Genomic DNA, 26,953 nt, shown 5'->3' with positions numbered 1-26,953 from the left:
TTAGAAAGAAGTCCCAAACTGTTTTTAGCAGCCATTAGTTACAGATTAAAAATCTCTTTATACTTATCTCCACAATATTTGATAATCCAAAACAACTATTAATGTTGCCATTCTGCCTTTTCAGGAGAAATGTGTGTATTTTCACAAACCAAAACAGAGCCACCATATGTGTTACTGATGCCATAAGAGCATGAAATGGCAGGTTAACAGGTTTTGTATTTAGGAGCTCCTTAACCAGGTGTCCATGTCAATGTTTACTTAGGAAAAGTATGTGCTATGATGTAGCAACAAGCAAACAGTGACCAAATTAAATTTCAGCCTCTCTGGTAGATAATATAAACCCTCCAGTTTATGGGTCAGAATACAATAACTTACATTTATTAAAAATCAGATCATTCCGAGTCTCTATAGTCTGTGTTCTCAGGGCGGGGACTGTCTGTTTAGATTGTACAGGATTGAAAACACAACCAATAAACACGTAGCACAATGTAAGCCAAAATAGGCACTATAGGTTATCTTCTTGTTACAGAGTTATGTTCTCCAGGAAACCATTTGGAATCAGTTTGAGATATTAAAATAACGGGTATATGTAATATTTTAACAGTAGTCAGAGCACAGTGCGTAAGTTAAAGGAAGAATGTTTAATGACTGAAATATAAGGACCAAACCCTAATTTTAGTACCCTATCTACTGCAACTTAGTAAGCTAAGAGCATATTACTACTATGAAAGCAAACAGGATGATTTAGGACAATGGTTCCAAAGTGTTGCTCCATATACATGTATGGTTCTCTAGGCTTCCTAACTTACTGAACCATTGTACAGAGCTCCAGGATGCTGCCACTACCTATTTTCTACTCAATTGGACATGCACTGATTTGAGATGAAGTTGGGAGCACTCGGAGATTCATCTTGTGATAGAGCACTCTATACCATTGAGTAGTAGGCAGTAGGTCCTAGCAGTGCAGAAAAGGTTAGTGTGAACTGGTACATTTATCAGAAAAAGTTGGGGGCCTCTAGTCTAAGAGCACAAGTTACACAACCTGCTTTCTGATTGGACCAAAAAGGTTGTAGCCTATGGGAGAGGTCGTGGTGTTTTGTTTTTAAATAAACTTCACGTGGCTGTAGTGAACAAGTCTCATGCACACTGCATTTGTAAGTTGTATCAGCTGCAAAAGATTGTCCTGTGGTGACAGATCTTCCCTTTTGACACTCTGCAATCACGGTATGCTGTTTCCTGCAGAGAGAGGGTATGTTTAACTGTGTGAAGCAAATGCTTTACTGCCAGCAAATCTGAATAGCAGCTCATCGTTTTGAAGCTTATGTGGTAGTCACATATGTGACACAGTGTACATTTAACACTTGCTAATCAATGTCAGAATTAATATGTAGCTATTGTGCATTTGCATTTAAAGATTTGACTGAACTGAAACTGGTTCATTTTCTCTGGAACTATGAACAGAATGGTGTTTGTGTATGTGAAACTCAACGTGATTAAAACATCAGATAATTCAATGCTTTCTCTATTTGTCAATTTTTTGTACTGAGTAGATTTTTTTTATATGTAAGTGGCTGAAGCCTAAGACTTACAACATGAAAAAACTAGCTTCTGCCAGAGCTGACTTCTTGAATCTTAGGCACATGGAGTGACAGAAACCTGAGCCTTTCTGGTGGAAGTTACAGGAAAGGACTCATGCTGTAGTCTGTATGTTTGCTTATTCTTAAAAACACACTTTTACAATTAATGGCAGGGTTCAGAGACTACAGATGATCAGAAAAGAACACAAGCTACTTAGACATCTTTAGTATCTGAACTCTGAGTTGTCTTTGAAACAGCCCACAGCAACCTAGTGCAACTGCTGCTCTGTTGCTCTGAAGTTCCAGAAGATGTAGGTCATACACTATATTTATGATTAATACTCGCTGTCACAGCTTACTTTTTCAGTGAAGGGAAAATTACTTTAATTAGTTCTCTGTGTATAGTATTATCTATGGGGGTAGACACTCACTTACTCTCCTCCCCTGGAGAGCTGGCCTTTAAAGGAATTAACTGATGCAAACAAGAAGATAATGTCCCTAAGGAACAGTGCAGCTCTGAAAATAGTATCTCATATTTGAGCCTTGACCAGTAAAAGTTAGAATCTGTTCCATTGCTTGGCCTGAATTTGATCCAGAAGGTTAGTGACTGGTTCATAGGAATAAGTAGTGTGACAGATTCTGTCCCATAGGAAGGGACATTTATTTTTCATTCACTATTAGTTTAGGCAGAGCACCTGCATTCTTAAAACAGAGCCCTAAATAAAAGTCAAGGCAGTAAAATCATCCGAAAAGCTTAAAGAACAAGATCCTTTTCTGCTTGAAATAATTTGAAACATCAAAATAAAAACAGATCAACTTACAATAATATTAGATTGTCTGAACTGTCAAATTGAAAGTCACATAGCAAATTTCCTTCCTAATTTGCACCTTGGCTTCAAGTGATTATTTGAAAGTGGTTTGTTTACTTCCTTGCATTTCATTACAGTAAGGACAAAAATACAATAGCCAGTTTCTGATTCTCATCCAGCAGCTAACACTACAATGCTGGGGTTGTGATACTGCCAGGGAAAGCTCATTTTAAAAAGCACTAAGCACCTTCAATCTGCTGCAATTTTATAACCATTAGATTTAGCTTTTGTTTTTTGCACAGTTTGGTCTGATAATGGCTCTTTAAACAACCTTCAAGTAAGACAGTGATAAATTGCAAAAATTCTGAACTTTAATTTTCAAATATCCAAACAACTCATAATTCTGATTTTCCCCCTCTGATGTTCACACTGGTTTTCCTTGAAATGCCAGGGCTATTTCCAGGAGCTCTTTACCCAGTTTTTCCTGCTTTCCTCCCAAAGTGAACTCTGCAGACAGCTCCCTGAAGGTGACACAGATCCGGCGATGCTCAATATGCTTGCGGTAAATTGCATGTTTCCACTTATAGCGTGCATCTCCATACAGCACAACCAGGGATCTCCTAGGTAAGTGAATGGCTACAGTAACTTCTTTGTATGGAATAAGTCTTGGGGGAGACGAGTAGTCAATATCCCACCTGTTTGAATTTTCACGTACTGATGTGGGAGTAAGGTCGTTTGGTTTATGGTTCTGAGAAGCTTGAGGTGAGGCAGTGTGATTTGATTCCCCCCTTCCTTGACTGAGAGTGGCAAATAACTGGAGACTGTCCTCTGAATCACAAGACATGGACAGCACAGTGTGTGAGAGCAAGTTTAAGCTAACCAATCGCTCCCCCCAAAGCCATGAGTCATCAAAGTGTGGGTCAATGGCAGAACCTCTTTCAGGTAGATAGTCCAGGTTACACTGCTCAACAGGAAAGAAATCCTCTAGCACAGAATGAGCCTTCATTCGTTGCACAATCTCCTGGCTAAAACTGGGCAAGCCAATAAAGCCACCAACTTTCAGCTTCTTTTTCTTAAAGTTCACTTTGGGCCCATAGTCCTGTTGAAAAGAAAAACCATGTGCTATTAAATAAAAATTGGGGACATGCCTTTCTAGGGACGCAATATCCTCTGGACAAACTGGGGCGCTCTGTGTCTTTTGGGTTCTAGTCCCACCTTTACCAGTGACTTACTGGTGCAGGTCATATTCTGATAACATGATTCCTGAAAGTCTTCTAATATCCTTGTATTCAGTTTTTCTGTTTGTGGGCACAGACATGGTATGAGGCTGTGTTTGAATGCACAATATCAAGTGTGATTCATTATAACTATCAGTGCACTCTTGAGATAAACAAATTTCAAATACAATTATGTTTGTTATTTCAGAAAGAATCAATTTAATGAAAACATTAAACCTAAAGCATAATTTTTGTTAACTAAAGAAATAATCTCCTTCCTCGGAGGGAGTTCTGGAATCAGACCTGCTTCCTTCGGCCAGACTGCGATAATTTCCAGTCATCTCGATCCATCAGCTGAACCATCTCAGATTCCTTGACTTGGCTTATAAACTCCTCCAGCAAGAACACTCCTGGAAATGGAAATGCCCAGCCAGCAAACTCTGAGTGTTCATTTCCTACAGCTAGACCTGCTGCTGGACAATAAGTGAAGTTACCCTTTTCCTGCAGAAATAAAAAAGGACACAGCAAGATAAGACACTGACACAATTATCTGTTGTTATAGCTGTGCAACAGGCACGGGACTGCTGTACAGGTGAACAGTTAGGTTGCTGGTCTTCATGGACATGTCTTCCCTCCTTTTATAGTTGCATCTTTGCAATGCAGTTTAATAGATGCTGTCTTTCTTGAGCAGTGACATCTTAAGCCACTCCGGGAGAAAAAATAACAAGCTGTGCATTCTTAAAACACCACGTATAGTTGAAGGGTTATTGCCCCTCTCCCATTCCTCAATGCTCCAATGTTGCAGCCAACTTCACTGGGGCAAAGAGTGCTGGACTCTCTACAAAACCTGGCTGCCCAACTGCCAGAACAAACAGAGGCGCCTCTACTGATGCTGCTGGTTAGAATAACCGAGTCCTATGCTTTAAACTGGATCCACTCTCTGGTGAACTAGCCCCAGGGCTGCGCCAATAGCTGGAACTATTTTGCATGTCTTTCCTGCCTCTGGCTCTAGCTGAGATGTGAGCAACTGACTCTGGTCTGGGACCAGGTTGGCCACATGGGGTGCTCCAATGGGCTGGCTAACAACTCTTTGGATGCGTTTGCCACGGCCTGAAAGGGGGAGTGATCCAGATGAGGCTTGACAGTCCCTCCACTCTAGGTAAGTCAAAGCAACCTCTCCTGCCTTGGCTGGAGGTGATGCCCTCTGAGGCTCACTCCTAAGGAGGCCGAGATTAATGTCATTCTCATGCTCCCCAGGCCTGGGTGTTGCCTGAAGTTATCTGCGGTAGTATCACCCCAACCCCTGGAAATGACAAGGGGGGGGGGAGAAGCAGGGGGCTTCCTGCACCTGGCACGTGTGGGGAAGGCAGTGGAATGGAAGCAGCTGATTTCACAGATTTCTCCCGTGCCTTAGCCTCTCCCTGTACGGCAGGGAACCGCTGCAGGGCGGGACAGGCAGCCGGCAGCCCCCTCACCAGGCGTACCGCAGGCCAGCCCCGGGGCTGTCCGCACCCCCCAGCCCAGCCCAGCCCAGCCTGCCCCCCGCCGCTCGGCTCCCCCGCTCGGCCCCTCCCACCGGTACCTGCGGGGGCGGAGCGGCCGGCGCGAGCCCCTCGCAGAGCAGGCAGCAGCGGATCCCCTTGCAGCCGCAGGCGGGCCCCGCTCCCGCGGCCGCCATCCCGCTCCCGCGCCGGGGAGAGGCTCCGCCCAGCCCCCCCGCGCCGGGCCCAGATCCCCGCCGGCCCGGCCCTGCTCTGCGCTGCGCTCCGGGCTGCCCAGCCGCGGCGGCAGGGAGGGCCCGGCCCGGCCCAGCCCAGCGCGGCCCGCACGCGGCCCCGGCTGCAGGTGAGTGCGGGGGGCGGCGCGGGGGAAGGGACCTGCTGCGGCGGCGGGAGGGACACCGGGGCTGGGCTCGGCTCCCCGCCGGCCCCGCTCCGGCAGGGCCAGAGCCAGAGCAAGAGCCGAGCCCGCCGCCCCTGCGCGAAACTCGCTTTCCCAGCAGCCTCCGGGGCGGCCGGCTACGCTGCAGAGCCGAGCTCGGCCGCGAGGGATGCTGGGAGTCGTAGTTCTCCCCGTTTCCGGGCCTGGCCGGAGCCGTCCCTCCGCCCCTACTCCCGTCCCAGCCCTGCCCCGCGGGGCTAGCCTAGGGCCCGGACCCCAGCGCCCGGCTCTGCGCAGCGCCCCCAGCCCCGCCTCGGGCAGGGCCGGCCTTGGACACAGCGGCTCTATTGCCCCCCCCCCCGGTCTGGGCATGGCGGGGGGGGTTAAGCAGCCTGGGACCGGGACCGGGGTTTCTGCCTCCCCCCCCCGCTGCAGGCGAGGCTCTGCTCAGTCAGGAGCGAGCTAGTGGGGATGGGCCCCCGGGGGCTTTGCACCCTCAGACCTACCCCAGAACTGGACGGGACCAGAACCCAACCCAGGTACTGCCACGTGCCCCATAGCCCGGCAACCCACCCCCTGCTGCCTCTGGGCCAGGACATGACCCGCCTGCAGCCACATGACCCGCAGCGTGGCCGGGTAACGCTGGGCCCGAACTGGACCCGAGCGGGGTGACCCATAATGTAGCAATTCAGTCCTGCTCCAGAACTGGACTGGACCAGCTCAGACCACAGCGACTCAGACACCACCCCGTGACTCACAACACGGCAACATAACCCCACGCCGGAACTGGACCAGAACACAGCGAGCGGGACACGGCCCTGTGTCTCAGAACATGGCAACGCAACCTGACGTCGTAATGGGACCACAGCATGCCAGTCCGGACACAGCCATATGGCCCAGCAAACAGCAATGCAATGCCTTGCTGGAAATGGACCAGAACGTGGCAACCCAGACACAGCCTCGTGACACAACACGGCAATGTAACCCTGAGCTGGAACTGGACTGGGAAAGGGTGATCCGGTCAGAGCCATGCAACCCACAACATGGCGGTGCAGTCCTGAGCCGGAACTGAACCTGGGAGCCCATTGGTAGGCGACTGCACACCTCCTGCTCGGTCCGGTGCACAGCTGGAAGGTGGGCTGCAGTCGCCCGCATACCCCCTGCGGTACTCTGAAGTACCCCAGGGGTACGCGTATCCCTGGTTGAAAACCTCTGTCCTAATCCATAACATTGATGTGACACTGAGTCAGGACTGGAGGAGAATTTGGTGATGCAACCCTTATTGCTGTTCTGATGCAGGAGAAACTTAGAACACAGCAATGCAGCCCATTCCACAGTACCCATGATGCATAACTGGCCTAAAACACGGTGACTTGGATCATCACATAGTGTCAGCACCTCTGCCAGAACTGGCCAAGGATGTGTCCCTTTGTGAGCGCTAGTCCAGAACAACTTAACTCCCACCGACTGCCCTGGGAAATGAACAGGGCTCTGCCACTTGCTGTAGCAGGCCCTAAATGGTCACTGTTTAAATTGTGTTTGTCAGGTTTAATGCTTTTCATTCTGGGATAAAATGGGGAAATTGTTTGGAATGAGGGTTTCTCCCTTCTGTTGAGCCTGTGGTCTTTATTTTAACAAAAGAAACAATGCTACAGTACGGTCCCAAACGCCAGCCCTTAGAGCTGACTTATGACTATAACAAATCTTGTTAAGCAAGACAAGAGACTGCTGAGTTGCACCATAACTTCCCCCTCCTCCCTTGCTGGGACCTAGTTTTAAAGGATTCCCCCTAATGCCTGTTTCTTTCATCAGGAAAGTTCCCAGAAGACATTTTGCTGCTGACGGCTTTGTGTTTCCCAGAAAGGGGCAGAAATTAAAAACATGTCAAAGGTTACTACAGAGCTTCTTTTGGAAAGAGCGGTTCCAAGATCTACTAGGCTACGGAAGATTGAGACTCTGAAGTAAGTGCAAACCAGACTGTCGTCAAATTCCAGTTGTCTCCAACCTGGGCTATACCCCCTCTTTTTCCTTCTTTAAATAGTTTTATATGAATATGAAATAACATGATAAATAACACATGATAAAATATGGAATAGTTAATGGTGTGATGGGTACAGAGGCTTTATCAGCATTATATGGTTCAATAGGCAAGGTTTAGACAGTCATGTACGAACTTTGCCAACCCACCACATCCTGTATATTCTGCATATGCCATGTGTTTTACTGCAAAACTATTTAAGGAGGGCCGGCTTCTGATCTCCTTACGTAATTAGCACTTTCCTCCACAAGGACACCCATTGTCTTCAGTGGTGCTATTTGATGTGAATAAGGGGACCAAACTCTGACCTGTAATGTTTCAAAGAGTTTTTAAAATGTTTTCTGGTACTTTTTTTTTCATAACTCCACCTGCTCTAAACAGGCTGTCTTAGTACCTTGAGTCTGACCTTACAGGCCTTGCAGAGAGAGAGAATTTTTAGAAACCTCTTGGATGTTGGAGTCCAGTCTTCAGGCAACCAAATAATAATTTTAAAGAATGTTATTTCATCAGCAGTCAGACTGGGAAAATTTAAGTATTGGTATTCTTCCAAGGTTGGCCCAGAACCCAAATGTTACCCAGTCATGAAGCCAAAATGAGATGCTAGTCACAGTAGATTGTGCAGATCATTGTAAAATGTTGTGATGTTTTGAGAATCATACCTCCTAGCTGTAGGGGGAATCTGTTTTAGGGATAGATACTGTCCCTCAGTTTCTGAATGCCTTTCACTTCAGACCCCTTCCATTTTAAAAGGATTGTGACTGGTTTTGTTACAGTTGGCTGGGGAGGTGCCTCTCCCTGTCTGATCATTCACAGTCCTGCTGTGAGATGCAGTGGAAGTTTTACGAGCACAGTTCTTTGTATACACAAATGCATAAATTCATAACCATTGCTTGTATACACATCGCATAATAATTATTACGTTTAGAACGCTTTCATAAAAGACCTTACTCGACATGTTTTATAGCACAGTAACACTGGGTACAATCAGTTGTTTCAGCTGATTATTTTTTGGGGTTCAGCCCCGATGTTCTCACCTTGCGGTGTCCGGACCCTGATTGTCACATATGCTCAGCACATGCTTTGATCTGGCATCATTAGGTTTCAGAGATGACAGCCCTTGAGATGAATGGGAGTACGTCATGCTTCTAATTATATTTTCAGCCTTTCTCATCCACTCACACTGAGTTCACATCTGGAAGGTTTTTTCCACAGTCATAACTGCTAGAGCTATAATTCTTTAACAAACGAAATCTTAGATTCTCAGCCACGAGAAGTTAGCCACCAGGAAACAGTTGCTACCGTGTGGAGTCTGGGTAAATGGTTTAACTTGATCAGTTTGACCACAATTCTCATGATATGTAAGGTTGGAAATAAGTCGTTTAGAAAGAGAATTTCCCATTTCTCCAATGAGATGAATCACCTGGGTTTTTTAGGACCAATTGTTCACAACTACTGTAAACCTCTGCCTGTTCCAGAATAGGGTTCTGCCCTTTCTGCACCTCAGGCCCTCGTAGGTTTGGAGGTGGAATTCCTCACTGGGAACGGGAACGCTTTTATAGCAAGTATTTATTTATTTATTTATTGAAAGTAAACATTTATTTTTGAAAGTCAGTCAGTTGTTTGAAAGCTGCCCTGGGAATGGGGATGTCAGAAGTAACTCCAGGCAAGATGGCTTAATGGTTAGAAAGGGAAGTGATTTGAGATGCATGAAAAACATAGTGTATCCTGTGGGTATGGCCGCCACATATGTGATATGAATACACATAGTCTGATGAGACAGCAACTCTGCTATGTTATTTCACTTTTGGAAATAATGTTCTAGCAATCAGTTGTGGACACTGAAAGATGTAAATTCAAAGAATTCAGCAACAGAGCTGATAGCTCCATTACAGAAGAGAACTGAACTGATAGCATTACTATCAGTATTGTTACAATTATAATGATTGGATGTGGGATCGTGGGTGATAGGTTTTCATAGGAACAAGAACTTGTTTGGTAGTGAGCCGCTGACTGCATGGGCTGGGAACTAAGATACAGTCATTCCACTGCTTATTTTCAGGGAATTGGGATAATGGGAGTGTCACAAATGGCTTTGATTTCTCAGGAAGTAACGTAACAGGTGCAAGTTTTGCCTGTAGGTGTTCGGTTACTGCTCACCGCCAAACTTGTAGTTACACTTAACAAGTCTCTCCTTGTCGTTTTCAGATATGTGCTTGAAACCTGTAGTGCTACACTCAAAATGTCTGTAGGGTCAGCCAGGTTTGCTCAGCAAGTTTTACCTGAGTGAGAAGTGCAGCAGGATGAGACTTTATATCCCTTAAAATTCAGATGTCTCCATCTTTGTCCTTATCTTTGGGTGAACTGGAGACAGCATGTGCTTTGTTTTGTTTTGTTTCAGCTTATCCAAGTTGCAGTTAAAGACTGGAGACTTAGACCCACGGTTGTTTTCCCGTCTGAGACATCTGCAAAATCTCGATCTCTCTGATAATCTGCTGGACAAGCTACCTGCTAATCTAAGCCTGCCAGACCTGCGTGTTTTAAACTGCAGTAACAACCAACTGGAAGACGTGACTGCCCTGAAGCAGTTCCCGCTGCTGGAGGAGCTAAACTATGAAAACAATGTGTACCTGACAGTGAGTGATACCGTTTCCATCCTTATGTGATAAGCAGCTTATTGAGTGGGAAGTAAATAATAATAGTACCTTGCTCTTACATAGCACTTTTCAGCTATAGATCTCAAACTGCTTTACAAAGGAGGTCAGTAGCATTATCCCTGTTACACAGATGAGGAAATTGACATACACAGAGGGCCCGGGGTCACCCAGCATGTCAGTGGCCAAGCCAGGAATAGAACCCAAGTTTCCTGAGTCCTAGACTAGTGCTTTAGTCACTAGACCAGCTATAGGAAGCTTCCCACCTGGCCTGCTTGTTCGGGTTGTTCTAACGTAACTAGTCTCCGTGCAGTGCTATGAAGATGGAAAACTCTATGGAAGTGCCAAGTATGAAAGGGACCTCAAGGACCACAAAAACCCATTTGCTACTTTGTACTCCACTTAGCGCTGCAGACCTGCCACAGCTGTGGGAGGGCCGGGGGGGTGACATCAACAGAAGAGTTAACAAAATTCTGCATGCACTCCATCTGACCTGCACAACTCTTTCTGGTGTAGCTACTGGCAGTGATTTTATTACTGGTGATGTATGAACAGGAAAGAACCCAACTTGGCTTTCACACCCAAGGTGGCATTTGCAGGACTGGCAGTTGGGGAAAAACCTTTTACGTGTAAACTGAGCACATTTGGAAAAAGTATATTCAGCTCCTTCCTGGTGGATTTGTCATTTAAAAACAAACAAACAAAAACCCAGGTTGATTTGTTCAAGCAAATGGCATGTGCACATGCTACTATAACACACACGTTATCTGTTTTCTAGACCAATGATGACTATAAGATCATGTTCCTGTTACAAAATCTTCGGCTACTCAATGGCAAGGATATAACCAAATTAGCTAATCATGTGAGAGTCGTCAACAGCCGGGAGCTGACCAGCAAGGTAAGATATGTAACGTTTCCGCATGCATTCCTAAGAAAGAGCTTAGACTTTAGGTACAATACAGTATTCAGGTTCACCCCTCAGATCCTGTCCTCCACTCTGCCATTGAAACTCTGCTGGCAGCAGACGGGTTTAAATACAATAGCACAATTTCATCTGCCGTGTGAACAGTCCTTGTAAATACTTCAAAGTCACCTTCGCTGGCCTCCTGTGCTCTGAAAGCAATTCATGATTGCTCTCCTGATTTTCGTTAGCCTCCTTTACACTCACCCCACCCGCCTTTGTGACCGTTTACTGTCCTCAGTTTAAACTAGCATGTTCAGCACGACAAGACACGGGCCCCAATTCTGGCATTCCCTGCCGTGTCTATATACCAGTTCTGCTGGTGTATAGGGGCTGCAAAGCTGCTAGATCTTCCCACCTGAGAATTCCCCCGGTGCAGGAGGATTTGACACAATAGCCCTACATTAGACCCCTTTGCAGCCTGGCTGAGAGGATGTGTGTCATGGGCTTTTCTCGGCTACTGCAACAACCCATAGGTAAGTTAGAGGAGCCCCCGGGGCTGACGTAACAGCCCTGTCGGGGTCTATAATACAGGGCTCCTTTAACTTACATTGCGGTTTGCACTAGTTCTCAGCTGACTCCAGAATCAGACTCTGCAAGATTGGGCTCAAAATAATAATCTCTCTCTCTGCCGCACACACGCACAGCTAAGATTTGCTCTTATGTTTGCTCCAACCCATTTGTTTGGAACTCTTTCTTCCTCCAAGTCTTGCCAAAACACCTTCCTTTATTTTTGGCTGGGTCTCCCTGTAAGGCATTTGGTGGTCATGTGTATGAATAATGTTCTACAACTAAAAATAGTATTTTCTGTGATGTTAGTTTTGCCCTTTATATTAAGCACAGTTGGCACTTGTCAAATTTACCTTGGAAAACATAATCCCAACTATACATATATAGTGATGGGATCTAAATTAGCTGTTACCACTCAAGAAAGAGATCTCGGAGTCATTGTGAATAGTTCTCTGAAAACGTCCACTCAGGATGCAGCAGCAGTCAAAAAAGCTAACAAAATGTTGGGAATCACTAGGAAAGGGATAGATAATAAGACAGAAAATATCATATTGGCTTTTTATAAATCCATGTTACTCCTACATCTTGAATACTGCATGCAGATCTGGTCGCCCCATCTCAGAAAAGATATATCAGAATTGGAAAAGATACAGAAAAGGGCAAAAAAAATTATTAGGGGTATGGAAAACCTTCCATATGAGGAGAAATTAGTAAGACTGGGACTTTTCAGCTTGGAAAAGAGATGACTAAGAGGGATATGATAGAGGTCTATAAAATCATGACTGGTGTTGAAAAAGTAGATAAAGAAGTGTTATTTACTCCTTCTCATTACAGAAGAAGTAGGGGTCACGAAATGAAATTAATAGGCAGAGAGTTTAAAACGAACAAAAGGAAGTATTTTTTCATACAATGCACAGTCAATGTGTGGAACTCCTTGCCAGAGGATATTGTGAAGGCCAAGGCTATAATGGGGTTCAAAAAGAACTAGATAAGTTCATGGAGGATAGGTCCATCAATGGCTATTAGCCATATGGGCAGGGATTGTTATTTGCTAGAAGCTGGGAATGGGGTGACAGGATGGATCTCTCAATGATTACCTGTTTTGTTCATTCCTTCTGAAGCACTTGGCATTGGCCACTGTCGGAAGACAGGATACTGGGTTAGATGGACCATTGGTCTGACCCAGTATGGCTGTTCTTATGTCATTACATTCTTTCCTAAAATAGCTGTGGCGCAGAAATTCACAATTTGAAAGGGCGTTGAGCTCTGAGCCTTAGGTTTGTAATACCCAGGCTTCCTGGTACTAGAAGTTCAAATCCTGGCAAGATCTACTCGTCTTTCTGGGCAGGTTACTGTGTTTGGATTGGTGTAATGAGGGTGCCGTCTGCCCTGAAAAGATACTGAACATATGGTACTTCTTAGTTTGCTCTGGTGCAAAACGTCCTCTCCCCCACTGTTATGTAGGGTTACTGTGAATCTAGCTGCTGCCTGCCTTCCTCAGATGCATCTGCACTGAGTGATGTAATTCCTGCATGTGTAAAATTGATACGTTCTGTAATGCATACAGGACCCAACTCTGCCAACATGTATGTTTGTAAATGTACCCTGTGGGACTACTCACGTGATTAAATGTACTAGTGTGTAAGTGTGTGCAGGATTGGACCTATAATTTGAAAAGCAGTTTGGGGCCCTTCTTGAGTAAAGGGGATATGTAAATATATCATTTATATGCAAATGCATCCAGGGTGCCTCTTACTAATGCATATGCGTCTTTTAAAATAAAAACACAACTGCAGAATGTATTAACAAATCCTCCTCCTCCTCCCCCTCCCAAATGAGCTAAGATTATTATACAAGCACCCAATCAAGTAAATGGCAGACAGAGCATTGTCTGGGCCTAGGGGATGGTCATTTCTGGAACAATTTTACTAGGGAACCTTCTGATTACTGTGAAGTATCTAAGTTGAGTAAACCAAATCTCTCTGCCTAGGTCACAGCTCACTGGGAGAAGCACTTCCGAAGCCAACTCCCTGAGAAGTATTCAGCCGAGCATGTGAAGTTCATCAGGAAAAAGTTTCTGAAGTCTGCACAAACGCACGTCATATATGGACCCAGTTCACTCAGTGAATTTACCCGATGGAGGGTAAGTGGCTGACCTTTCTGAGCTTTTTTTGAGCTGCCTGAAGCCAGGATTCTGCGGCTTCATTTTCTGCACACATTATGTTAAACTGCTCTCACGATTCCTGGTCAGGGGCTCCAGCAAACATCAGTATCAGTCTTTGGTTGTCTTCGCTAATTAGCTGTGGTTGTTATACAAGCCCCAGGAATAAATTCCATCCCAGATGCAGTGATGACCTTTACGGTCTTTGTTTTCTATTCACCAGTAGTTAAGGTACTCATAGCAATGAAGTATTAGGACTATTGTAGTCGTTGCAAGTGGCAAACGATTTTAATGGCAGCCACTGTATTTACTGCTGATTTCACATAGCTCCCATTAAAGCTAATGGCAGTTGTGTGTGTACTGCCAAAGGGAAATAGACCCGTTTGTTTCTGACAAGTATTTTATTTGCATGTGCCCTAGACTTCCATCTGTTCTTCGTCTAGCTTTATTGCTTTTGCATTCCTTCCTCAGATGACCTCCTTGGCATCAGTAATAGAATGGGGTTCTTGGTCCATGAGGCACAGACATACCCAGTAAAACAAAACACGTATTGGCAGAAGTCCTATGTGGAAGTTAAGATTGCAGTCCAACAGGCTTGTATTTCACATGTTGCAGAGCTCTGCTGTGCTGATGCAGAAAATTCTCTCACTTCTGCCTACATACTTTGGTCTCTCAGGTCACCTGTACCTATCACTTGCCATTCATGGTGTTCAGGTGTTCCACTTGGTAGATGAGTAGCAATCGTTACTGCGATGCACTGGTTTTTGGCTAATAACTGGTTTCTGTTGGTGATCTTTTCGTTGTGTCACCAGTATTTCTTCAGGGCTCACTCTACTGCCAAACACCTGCTCCTTTCTCTTCCTCTAAAAAGAGCTGTTTTTAAACTCTCAACTGATGTGGTTGCTGGCAACTTCAGCAGAGAGGCCATGGTGTAGATGGAATGAGACCGAATTTCAACCTCCGAGCAGTGGTCTCTCCAGCTCAGGAATGGGGCATAGGATGAGGGGAAAAAAGGGGCATGTTGCACTGCTGCTTCCCATACTGGAGAAGTTCTGCGGCAACAGTCCCCAGGGTCCTTCCATCAGCCAGTAAGTTGACACACAATATCTGATGGAAGCAAACCTTAAAACATTCCCTCCCACCCCTCCAAAAACCCCAAACCAACCGGTAATTGCATATTTGAGTCAGATGTTATTGTTCTTTGTCCTCTTATTAAGTGCTGCCTTTTAAAAAAGTACTTGCAATGTTAGGTGAAAATGATTGCAGAGGAGTTGTTGGCGTCCATGCTGGGACAGGAAGAGAACACAAATCCTGAACCACAAGAAAGGATGGAAGATAATGAGGAGGAGACAACAGAAAACCCCAGGGAGGTGGGAGATGATATTGTGCAGGTAAGGACTCTCCAGGGGATTCTCCTAGTTAAGACACTCTTGGTTTTTTTTAAAAAGATACTGCATGAAAGAGTTAGGGACCATGCTCTATTGCTTTTCCAGTTGGGGTTTTACACACGGCATTGAGGTCACTTTTATCATCTTGACTTAACAAACCTGCATGCAAATAGTATATTTCTCTACTAAGGATTCCCCGGCCAGGAGGTCGTAGCAGCTTCAGCTGCAACCAGCGAAGTGAAGACAGCTCATTCCATGTATGTTTTTCCTTCCACCCAGAAGGATCTTAAAGTGCTCTGCAAAGTCATATGTGCCAAATTAATGCTGCTGCTGTTAATTATTGGTATTAGGGTAGTGCTTGGTGATGCGTGTGTATATAGTGAGAGATGGGCCATGTGGCAAAGAGCTTGCAACCTAAACAAACCAGACAAAGGGTGTGAGGGGAAATAGAGGCACAGCAGGTCAGTGGCAGGACCAGGAAAAGAAGAATCCAGGTCTTCTGACTCCTAGTCCAGTGCTCTAACCACTGGACCAGGCTGCCTCTCAGTGGATACAGGGGTTGTTTCACCCGCCACTGAAACGCAGCCACCTCTGGGATGATATGCAGCAGCTGCATGCTGGCTTTCAGAAATCCTAATTGAAACTGTGAGGTGGGGCTTGATTTTGTTAACTTTTTTTCTTTAAATTGATTTTCTTACAAATTCAACAACACTCCTCAGATGCATCCAAAACTTACCCTTCTGTAACTCAGGCAGCATCTCAGGTTTTATCCTATCTTAACAAACCTTGCAAGCTGGTGGCACCTTCATCTTTCCTGGGAATGGGAAGGCTGGGTCAGTATCCCAGAATACAAGGCTCTGATTCTCATAGGAGACCCAGAATATTGGCTGGATAATGTCCTGCCCGTTCCACCCTTCCTTGGGGAAAGGATGTTTTTAATGAAGTTGACCAAGGTGGCACATGCCCAAGATGCTGGGGTTGTTTTGGGGCTGCCCCATCACTCCATTTGTCTTCTTTGACTGGCATTAAGCTGTGTGGTCCCAATCCTGCTGTTCCTTACCCTCGTATAAATTGGAAGTACCTCCACTGAAATCAGCAGAGTGGTGCTGGGGTGAAGCAAGCGAGAGGAGAATCAAGCCCTTTCCATAGCCTGTTGGTTGGTCATCCATGGCTTGCTGACCTGTAGGAGAACTGCAGACGTGAATCTGTCTGATTTAGGAGCTGTGTCTTGGTAGCCATTTAGGGGAATCTGTCTCTGGGTGAAGACGTTCTCTGAATTACAAGCCATCTGTGTGCTTGGTGGGCGAGAAACAACGTAGTACAATGCCAATGTATCTTGTAGGTCACATTAATCCCCAGCAAGAGAAAAGGGAATCACTCGTCAGCGGGATCGGCAAGCAAAAGGCCACGGTCCCAGTGTAACACTGAGGAGGAAGAAGTGCATAGTCCCAGAAAGACCAGTCATTCACAGGAGGACCCGACTCCTGATAGACCAAGAGCATCGAACCAACAGGCAAAGGTGGCCGAAGAGGCTCACAGAAACGGAGAACAACCTCCAAAAGGACAAAGCCACAGAAGATCCAGACAGGTGACAGAGGAGCCGAAAAGCCAGGAGCAGGATAACCGGGTTCTGAGCTTGACCCCGGTCAAGGACCTAGAAGGCAAGGTACATTGATCAGCCTCTTTTGGGTTGGCTTTCGGTCTCTTGGGCACCCAGAGAGGTTCCACGCTCAGATGTATGTGCGGGACGGATGGGAGGGTTCAGCTCTTGCTAGGCATCTTAACAACTCCTGCAGCTTTCCCGGATGTACAGCTGACAACATGTATTTGGGGGTGGGGATTGCCTTTCTCTGAAGCGTGAGGGTTTGGCCAGAGCTGGAGACGGGATACCAGTTGGCCTAGTGCTGTGAGGCGGTACAGAAAATCCTCTTTCCTGGGTGCTTGGCTGTTTGTCTTACTTTGCATGCTCAGAGACCAACTGATCTCCAGGTTTGGGGTTGGGAAGGGATTTTCCCCTGGTCAGATTGCAAAGAGATTGCAGAGATTTGAATTACCAATTTTAACCCTAACACTGGCAGGCAGGAAACCTCGATTTAAATCATTTATTCTAATTGGGTTTTGCATTTGTACTTTTTAGCTGTTTTAACCAATTCATTGGCATGACTTTCTTTAAAACTTGGCCAGAAATGTAAATTTTTGCATTTTAATTAATTTAATAAATACGTTTAGGCCTTAACATAGGTAGCTAATTTCAAATTTAATTTTAAATAGGTTTATTAAAAAACTGTATTGCATTTAAAATCTGATTTAAATAAAAGAGTTTCTGGGTTTTTTTTAAATCACTGATTTTTATCCACCCTGCCTATCTGGCAGGGACTTGGGGTTTTTTCACCTTCCTCTGCAGCGTGGTGTATGGATTTCCTGCTGGGATTATTTGGATATCTCCCACTTAATCAATTGACCTGCTTTGAGCCCAATAACTAGAGTTAAACCAATAGAGGGGTAAAATGTAATAGTCTGTGTTATACACGAGGTCAGACTAGATGATCTAATGCAGTGTTTCTCAACTAGGGGTACGCGTACCCCTGGGGGTACGCAAAGGTCTTCCAGATCTAGATCTTTGCCTAGTTTTACACCAGGTTACATAAAAATCACTAGTGAAGTCAGTACAAACTAAAATTTTACAGACAATGACTTGTTTATACTGCTCTATATGTTATACACTGAAATGTAACTACAATATTTATATTCCAATCAATTTATGTTATAATTATATGGTACAAATGAAAAAGTAAGCAATTTTTCAGTAACAGTGTGCTGTGACACTTTTGTATTTTTATGTCTGATTTTGTAAACAAATAGTTTTTAAGTGAGTGAGGTGAAACTTGGAGTACACAAGACAAATCAGACTCCTGAGAGGGGTGTAATAGTCTGGAAAGGTTGAGAATCACCGATCTAATGGTCTCTTCTGGCCTTAACCTCCATAAATCTGTGACACTGATTCATTCCAGATTTGGGATCAATGCTCAGCTCCCAAGGATGTGGAGGAAAGGCAGCAAGGAGGGAACAAATTCCTGTGCCAATTGTATAAAGTCACCAGCTTGTCAGAATTTCCAGTTCTAAAGTTAATGTAGAACTGGCGGATTTGTCACGGTAAATGAGCGAAAAGCATTTTGTGAGCAGGGGCCTGGCTTGAAGAATCCTTGATTGATTTTGGACAGTTCTTGTAAAGAGAACACTGTCCGGTGCATCACGTTACTTCAGTTCTCCCCTTGCACTGAGGCACAAGCAAGCAGCTGCAGCAAGCTATGCTGTCTTCCTTGGACAAGGGAGGACCCTCTGTGTGAGGTGCTCTAGTACCACCCCTCTTCCTGGTGTTGGTAGCCTCCCTGGGAGGAAAGAGGCGCAGCTGGGTTGTATCTTTGACCTGCTGATCTCTGCGTAGCAGAGTAAGCCCTTGGTGCCACAGGCATGTGGAAATAAAGAAAGCAGCCCTGAACTGCTCTAGCATTCAGCATGAGCTGGCCCATTTCTCAGCCAGTCCCAGAATCAGGGGAACACAATTGTGGCAAAAAGCCACTTTTCCACCCAGCTTGGATATAGTGCAGCATCACAGCCCTTGTCTTCAAAACCCTTAATGGACTACAGCCAGGCTACTAAGGGAATGCCTTGCTGCCAGGAACACTTCATGTCCAGACACGATTAAAGACTTGGAAACTAGAGGGGCCCAGAGAGGGAGGGTTAGCGGCTGGGTCTGTGCCTGTGGGACATCCTACAAGAGGGGAGTAGAATGTAGTCTCTTGTCTCATCCCCTTCAGAGTCTGGTGCAGACCACCCTTTTTATATGCAAATCATCCCCCAATAACAGAGGTTGAGATGATGACTTGGAGAATATACACACCAGCACAAACAGCTGAGACCTACGTAGGCAAGGGCTGATCCCTTTTTTATAGGAAATATTCTGCCCTTCTTATTTTACCGCAGTGACTGGGGCTAGGTAAACACCTGAGATCCATCTCTCTCTTGATCTAGTCACCGGAGTCCTGTTTAAAGTAGGACTTATAGCAGGAGACTTCTTATCTTCTGATCCCCTTATTGGAGCCTGTTTCTAACTCTGCAAGGTTTATTGCAGGAAGCTATCAGTTTGGAGCCATTGCACTTTCTTCAGTGTCACAGTAAAGGCAACAGCCGTGATGATTTTAAAACGCAGCTCTGGTCCTGTGTCTTTGAGCCGCCATTGGATTGTGGAACAAGGAAAGGTGAGTGGTGAGCATGACTCCACAAACCCTTTGGGGAAGGATCTGGTGGGCATAAGGGCCAGCTAACTCGTGTGTATTACTCTCCACTTTCAAGCAGTCATTTCCACTGCTACCTACTTATATTTTGACTATAATATAGATCAGGATTCTCTTGTAGTTTGCGTGAATTTTGTATCAAATTAACCTCCCTAGAGACGCCAGCCCACAGAGTAGTTCCAGTGCCGCACAGACAGGGGGAGCCTAAGGTAAGAGTGAGATGATTATGATTAATATACGAAGCAGTGATCTAACTACAAGCCCTGGGATTTCTTACCAGTTCTTTTCACCTTTCAGACCCAGTCGTGAGCACCTCGAGAACCGTGGCCACGTGTGGAGGGGAATCTGTTTGTCTTATCGACTGTGAGACTGGAATAGTGCTGAAAAAGTATAAAGTGGCTACGGAGGTAGGGGCGTGAGTACAATGACTCTGTGTTACAAAACAGCCTGAAACATGGCTCCAGTTAGAAGGGTGGACAGTCCTTAAAATGATGGGCATGGATGGAAAATGTCATTTATTGATCCTGAAATTAATAGTAAGGGCCAAAACTTAGCTACCCCACTTGTAGGCTGCTGAATCTGTTTCACAGCATTGAAGGATCCCTGTCCTGCTTTTGCAGTCTGTTGTTTTTTTCTTTTAAGTTTGATCTTATGTGTATGGCCCCTGATTGAACATTCATGTCATTTCCAAATGTGGCTGCTTCTCTGATTCCCTAGATTGCTATCTAATGTGTGACCTCACAGCCATCCTCCTGTGCTATGTTTCATGGTTTATCTCTTTCTGTCCTAGGAGTTTTTCACTGTTGCGTGGACAACTCTGATGATGGTAACTAATGATGGTCGGAAAAAAACCCATAATATTCTGGCGGCAGCTGGAAGAAGAGGAATTGTAAAGCTGATTCATGTGTCAGCTGATTTCTGCTATGGCGAGATAAAGGCTCACAAAAAGCCCATCGCTACAGCCTGCTTCAGCCCAACCTGCGAGACACACCTCTTTAGTAAGTCTCTGGTTCTACATCTCTCTAGTAGCAGGGAATAGGCCTGGCTTTCCAAATAAGGAGTATTTTGTGGTCGCCAGTGTGGGAGCAGGTAGTTAGATGGATATTTATGTGAGGGATTGTTGAGACACACACATGGTGCACATTGGGGTGTGTGCTACAAGTCCCCCAGTGCTGATCCATAGAGAATGTGAATTGTTACAGCCTCCCAATACAGAGTCTTGGCTCTTTCACTTAAGTGACAATAGCTCAAGCCTCTGGAGGCCTGCATATCTTGGCCATGAGGGTGACCATCACACAGAAAACCCCAGCCAGTTCATGCCAAGGAGTAAGGAGGGTGATATCATGTAGCATCTTGTGCGCTGGAAGTTGTGACTGCGTCCAAGACTTTGCTTGGCTCCAGTCACTATGTCAAATGAAGGAGCTTACCCGGGGCTGTTTGGTTTCTTCAGAGTAATGAAATTCTTTGCACTGACTTGTTAAATACATTTAGTGACCTCTGATTTTACTCACTCTGACAAATTGGCTTATTCAGGGCCAGATCCTGACATCAAAGCGAGTTTTGCCTAGGTCGAGAGAGCACGGTTTGGTGCTCAGTGAACAGCTAATAATAACCATAGGATTACAAGTTACAGTTCTATCTTCTGTCCAGTAACATATAGACCAACCCTTCTGACTTTTCTTCCCGTTCCGTACCTTCTGTCTTGCCCCTGAAATGACTCACATCCTGCTGTGCGTCCAGTGCCACATGAAAGTCTAAACTTTCAGAAGCATCCACTAACTTTGTAATCCTCCAGTTCTGGGTGCCCAATTTCTGGAAGCATCCAAAACTAATGGGCAGGTCTCAAAAGTACACTCAAGAATTTAAAAACAAGCACCTAGCCAGCTCAGTAGATAGGTACTGTATTCTCTCCGCTTATCATTCTTAGCTGAGGGGGACTTTCACCTTGAGACTTATTCTCTGAGCTGGACAACCATAGGGACATGGAATGGAGGGAGAGGCATTTTATTTTGTAGAGTTGGGTTTTTTTTTGCGGGGGTTAGCAATTGTTCCCTGAAGGGCCTGTCTGGTGGCCAGGTAGTGGCAGTTTGAGGGCAGTCATTTGATTGGGGTCTGATTTTATTTTCTGAGTATCTGTTGGAGAGGCACCTTGTAGATCTCTGTGCCACAGAAGAATTTCGTACTTGGTGCCTAGCATTGATGGTGGGAGGTGCTATAATGATTATTAAAGTATGTGGAATGAAGTGGTGGGTCGTTGTCCATTGGGACAAGTGACCAAAAGAACACTGGCTAGAACTGTCACGAATTGATGCTCTTGTTGGCCTTCTCAGAGGCCAAGAACTGTTTTCCACACTACATCCAGACTTCCTTTAGAAGTGCTCCCTTGAGAAGGCAGATTGGTGTGAGGGAACCTTGCGCTGCCTATGGTGTGGATAAAGGGCCCCGACCTGGCGCTCTGCACCAGCAGTAAATTCACACAAGATAGGACGTTCCTTTAAGAGAGCTTACAAATATTTCAACCCATTTGTTTTTAATGGCTTGGATGCTTTGTTAATGGGGCCAAAGCCCACGTGAATGATGCTGTGGTAATGGCCCCACAAGTGGTACAGCCATGCGATATCATGTCATGTGATCCAGATTTAAGTGGAGCAAAAATAAAAGTTGGCAAGTAATGGTCTGTAACTACCCGGTCCTTTTTTGTACCCCCCACAGCTGCATCCTATGACAAAAGAATTGGCCTCTGGGATATTGGGGTTCCAGATTGCGACTATAGCTTCAAAGCAAGGTAACTGTTCAGAAACAAGATGCATGCAGTCAAATTCTCCTGAGAAGCAATTGTTATAGGAGGTTGGACTAAGTGTCTGTTTTATTTGCTAGCCAACTGATGGTGCTGGAAGTTGTTTCTATTCCATTACGGCTTGCCCTGGTCCCATCCTGCCCAGATCAGTTCCTGCTGGCTGGTTGTGAAGAAGGTTGCTTTGCTTGGGATATTAGACGGGACAAGCCACAAAAGAGCAGGTAAAAACCGTGTGTCTGGGACACAAGTTCACTTTCCACAACCATGGGCACACTGTTGTGAGGGCTTTGGGATTTTGATTCTAGAAGGCTGAGATGAAGAAGACCTGTTAGATCTAGATATAATTCCTCAGCTCTTACAAGATGAGGGACTCCAGCAAGAGGTATAGGGAGCAGTTAGTTGGCATGTATGACGTTTTGGGGACCACCCAGACCAATAAGGGGTTCTGTCTGTCACCACCTGCCCTGTAACTTCAGGGTGCCTTAATGTTGTGCTGTGGTGGCTCAGATCCCCGACTCTAGCATCCAGCCCACAAGCATAAGGTTAGTTACTCCTTGGAGGGTGACACCAGCAGCCCTTCCAGTCCCAAGTCCCCCCAAATCCATCCTCCCTGAGTTCTTAACTACCAGACACTCAAACCGCTCCCCTCTGGTTCGTCACCCCCAAAGGCATGAAACCAGCCCCTGGTTATCCATTCACTTTGCCACCCACGCTCCGCACAAGAGACCTGCTTGGGAGGGGGAGCCAAGGTTTCACGGATAGCTTCAGTTGCCAGATGATGAACCTCAGACAAAAGCCTGGTTTTAAAAGGCTTTCTCCACCTTTTTTTCCTCTTAGTCCATGGGGACTCATGTTTATTCAGAGTGAGAAAATCCCCCCTTTACTTGAGGGCTGGGTTTTTGGGATGGCTTTCCATTAACTCTAATGCTCCACCATTGTCTCTTCCTGGCTGGGAAATGGTCATTATTTGGAGCTAGTCTTGTGAAAATACCTGGCTTGGGAGGTGCCCCTTCCTGCTGTGTGGTGTAGTTGAAATTGTAGAGCAGGTGATGAGCACTATCTTTTATATACACAAATACATAGTCTCATCACCACAGCTCATGAAGACCAGCAAGCTCAGGACGTTACAGGCTTTCATAAAAGACCTTACTCTTACACTTTTGTAGTACAGTAATACAGTATGCAGTCAGTTGATTCAACTGCTCATTTTTTGGGTTTAGGTTTAATTCATGTATTCTCCCCTTGGGGTGTCTGGATCCTGATTCACAGCATAACAGGAGCCCGATTGCTTGGCATATCTAAAACTAGACAGCAGCAGGGAATGATCGTGCCCAGGCACCGAGAGGCACTAGATGACACGCACTGTTTCCATCATTGAATTCTGTGACGAAGTACAGAGCGCTGTACAGTTTAATTGGTCATTTGGGGCTTGGAGATTTTGTTCAGTCAATAGCTGAGCACTATGGAACTTCTCAATCTTTCATCAGGCCTTTTGAAGTGGCATTCCAGTTTCCTAACGATGAGGGAGAAGAGACAGTTTCCCACAGAGTGGATGGATTGGCTTTTTTGAACAAGGATGTTGTGGGTAAGTATGAACTCTTAGTTGAGGGCAGATTCCCCTAAACCGCGTTACTTCCTACACACAATATGAGTCGTGCTCCCGTGGTCTCAGGCAGACTAGTACAACTCTGATTTTGTACTGCCCCTCTGAGGCTGTGAACATTTGAGTAGGTTTTGCTGACTTAAGACAGAGATGCTAAAATGTATTTGGTTGGTAAAGTAGCACTGTGTATGGGAACCCCTGTCTGTAACGGGTTTAGCTTAAATCCAGTCCTCATATTTCACAAGTTCTTAAGCATTTTCACACGCATGGACTTCATTTTCCTGGCTGGTTTGTTGTTTACCTGAAACTGGGCATGGGAATGGGGCTGCCATTGCATCTTTTTTTTTATTCACCCCACTAAAACATACTGCAACTGTTTGTTCTCTCTCTACTCCAGTTTCCAAGAGTTCTAAGACAGGGTCTATATACTTATGGAGCTGGAGCCAGTCTTTCAAGGCACAGGGGAAATCATGCCAGAGAACACTACCAGCAGTTATTCTAGCTGAACTGGAGTGGTCCACGACAGACCTACCCTACCTTACCCTCAGCACCTGTCCAGGTAAGCTCCCTTGTTAGTTAGCTATAAAAGGCAGCACTAGAGCCACTACTGCAACCAAGAACCTACTTTTGGAAAGGCCCAAGGTGTTCTTTTAATAGTAGAGTTAACTGGACCTTGTCTGATTCCTTGTGCAGGGTGAGGATTTGAGTTTTGTGGGTGGTGATAGAGGCCTGGGTTCTAGTCCCCAACTTGCTACTGAGTTATCTTTCTGGTGCCACATCTATAAAATGATGATACTTACCTCAGGGGGCTGGTAGGAGCTTAGTTTATGAATGTCTGTACAGCACTTTGAAATCAGGTGCAAGTATATGTGGGAGCGGGGTAGAATTTGTGCTGCATTTAGAACTGGTGGTAGAACTTCCACCCTAGCACTCCTAATATGACAAATTACTGGGAGGAACCTGCCTATTAAAATAATCCACACTCCGTCTCCTGCCCCTGTCTTATGTAGCACTTTCTGAGCTCCCAGAAGCGATTTGAAAGGAGTACCTCATAACAAAAGTGAACTGTGCTCCTGAGGCAGCCAACTGAACGTTACAATGGGGGCAGTAGCAGTGCAAGACCTATGTTAAAATTATTTCAGCCTGGCAAAACGGTGATAAAAATATACTAGCTTGAGCTCAAAATCCACTCAGCAGCCCCTTGCTCCGCTAAGACAAACGACAGTGTATTAGCCCCCCCAAAAAGTTGGAGTTGAAAGGCTGATTTACTTACCACTCTGCTGTGCAATTCAGAATTGGATACTGTCTTAAACTCTGGCTGCGCCCCCCCCACCCGAGGAACATCAAGGGTTAATGAGTGGTAGAGATGGGAGAAATTTTTGGTTTGGGCCATCAAAAATCTCAACACTGCACAGGTTCCTAGCTTCTTCGTTTACTCTTGCAGCAGCAGAGTATGTGTTTTGTGGCGATGAAAAGGGAAGCGTGTGGATATACAATCTCAGCAACCACGCTGCAGGCTGGAAGGCCTCACAGGGAAAACGCTCAGACAACAGAATAGCTCCCACCCAGGTATGCCTTTGTTTTTATATTGAAGGATATTTCCCATCACTGAGCCTGTGCAAACAGGAGGCACATGACACAAATTACTTAACTATCAGATTTAAAGTAGAATCTATACAATTGTGACTTATGTGCTAAAATTAATCAACAGCTCATTAAAAAATGCTCTCTTTTAAGAAGCTATCTTTAAAATTCAGACTGTTCAATTTAATTCTAAAATGGGGCTGTTGAAAACATGTGGGAGTTACATGTGCGGTAAGTCTGACTTTCCCAACTCTTGCTGCAGTTGGATAGCGTATTCTGAACCTGTTTCTGCTCTCACTGAAAGGCTTCTCACCTGCCAAAAACACACATGCTATCTCATGAAGAAGTCCTGACAGTACAAATTTATAGTTGGTAATGTTTTTTCACCACCAGCTCTGAAAACTTGATTACCCACAAACAGCTGCTGTTTAACAGGGCTGCCTGCATTAACTACTTCAGCAGGCCTTAAATTTGCAAGTGTCTTTCCTCCACTAATCATATCAAAACCTAAGACTAATGCTGTCAACCAAGAAGAGGGATTCTAGTTGCACAGAGACAGCTTTCTAGCTACCTTAAGAGGCATCCTTCTAATTTTTTCTGTGCACCAAGTGTAGATACGCAGTGGTCAGTCCAAAAGCTCTCTACCCTAGCTTACAGCTACAATTGCCAGGTTGATTTTGTTAATAATCATTCTGCACAGAATCCAGTATGCTGAATCTACTATCCTAGAAAGGGCCTCAAACTAGGGGAATATCAATTCCTCACTATTAGCATGTATATTTCTTAGGTGACTCTTCCAGACTATTGCCACTGCATGTTGTTAGCCAGTAGCTACTCTACAACCACAGCAGTGGTAAGATTATATAAAAAGTTTGACACCTCACAGTCCGTCCCTTTTATACATATAGCTCTCACCCAGTGAAGGCTTGGCGTGTACATTCTGTCCAAAGCCAGGGGAGGTTAGCGGTAGGGTCTTAGTTTTCTGACTGCATCAATTGTACTTTTCCTTTCTAGAAAGAGGTAAACCCAAATTAAGACTTTTGTATAAGCTTATGAATTATTAAATCTGTTCTCTTGCTAGATTCTTGAGTGGCCAGAGCTTCGAGCAAATGGGGAGCTGTTGACAGAAGTCTTAATAAACAATGTGATGACAGACCCTACTTTCACTTACCTTGTTGCTTTAACTGGAGTAAATATAACAGCTATATGGAAGAAAACATAGTTTGTTCTTTATGGAAAATTTCATTTCTGTGATGTTCCAAAATAGTGCCGTATTAGTGATTGTTTCCAAGAGTAACCATGAAGTTTTCTAAACCAACCCTTGTCATGCAAGAGAGAAAGATATCTTGTCATTGACAATACCCAATTTCTTTTACTGTGAGTTTTCACAATTTGTGTATTTGTTTTATAGAAATATACTTAATAAAAGGTAATACCAGTTAACGTGGCAGTAAATAGATGACTTCTGGGGATGGGAGGAA

At 45.1% G+C, this 26,953-nt stretch overlaps 2 protein-coding genes across 2 annotated transcripts; one reads left to right on the top strand and one right to left on the bottom strand.

Moving 5' to 3' along the window:
- ALKBH4 (alkB homolog 4, lysine demethylase) lies at positions 1–5,318 on the bottom strand. The gene is made up of 3 exons (XM_067537824.1): positions 5,186–5,318; positions 3,907–4,104; positions 1–3,485 (listed from the first exon to the last, which is right to left on the bottom strand). Exons 1-3 carry the CDS (start codon positions 5,279–5,281, stop codon positions 2,811–2,813), a joined length of 969 nt encoding a protein of 322 aa, XP_067393925.1. The 5' UTR covers positions 5,282–5,318; the 3' UTR covers positions 1–2,810.
- LRWD1 (leucine rich repeats and WD repeat domain containing 1) lies at positions 5,316–26,915 on the top strand. The gene is made up of 16 exons (XM_067537823.1): positions 5,316–5,448; positions 7,297–7,445; positions 9,921–10,155; positions 10,952–11,071; positions 13,635–13,787; positions 15,056–15,196; positions 16,536–16,859; positions 19,326–19,452; positions 19,786–19,895; positions 20,279–20,486; positions 22,201–22,273; positions 22,366–22,506; positions 23,773–23,870; positions 24,286–24,447; positions 25,333–25,457; positions 26,554–26,915. The coding sequence occupies exons 2-16, from the start codon at positions 7,366–7,368 to the stop codon at positions 26,692–26,694; spliced, it is 2,238 nt and encodes a 745-aa protein (XP_067393924.1). The 5' UTR covers positions 5,316–5,448; positions 7,297–7,365; the 3' UTR covers positions 26,695–26,915.
- Positions 26,916–26,953: the final 38 nt, after the last annotated feature.

Source organism: Emydura macquarii, unplaced genomic scaffold (assembly GCF_026122565.2).
Source record: "Emydura macquarii macquarii isolate MOO-44397 ecotype Brisbane River unplaced genomic scaffold, CSIRO-AGI_Emac_v2 contig_450, whole genome shotgun sequence".
Lineage (NCBI taxonomy): Eukaryota > Metazoa > Chordata > Testudines > Chelidae > Emydura > Emydura macquarii.
The sequence above is the reverse complement of the archived record's forward strand: the minus strand, read 5'-3'. Positions and strand labels throughout refer to the sequence as shown.

Excerpts from the sequence above, each read along its gene's own strand:
- ALKBH4 (XM_067537824.1), bottom strand. The coding sequence starts at position 5,281 with ATGGCGGCCGCGGGAGCGGGGCCCGCCTGCGGCTGCAAGGGGATCCGC. Across the intron at positions 4,105-5,185 it reads CGGCCGCTCCGCCCCCGCAG|GAAAAGGGTAACTTCACTTA; the intron begins GTACCGGTGGGA and ends TTATTTCTGCAG. Across the intron at positions 3,486-3,906 it reads AGTCTGGCCGAAGGAAGCAG|GACTATGGGCCCAAAGTGAA; the intron begins GTCTGATTCCAG and ends TCTTTTCAACAG.
- LRWD1 (XM_067537823.1), top strand. The coding sequence starts at position 7,366 with ATGTCAAAGGTTACTACAGAGCTTCTTTTGGAAAGAGCGGTTCCAAGA. Across the intron at positions 11,072-13,634 it reads GCCGGGAGCTGACCAGCAAG|GTCACAGCTCACTGGGAGAA; the intron begins GTAAGATATGTA and ends CTCTCTGCCTAG. Across the intron at positions 20,487-22,200 it reads CTGCGAGACACACCTCTTTA|CTGCATCCTATGACAAAAGA; the intron begins GTAAGTCTCTGG and ends TACCCCCCACAG.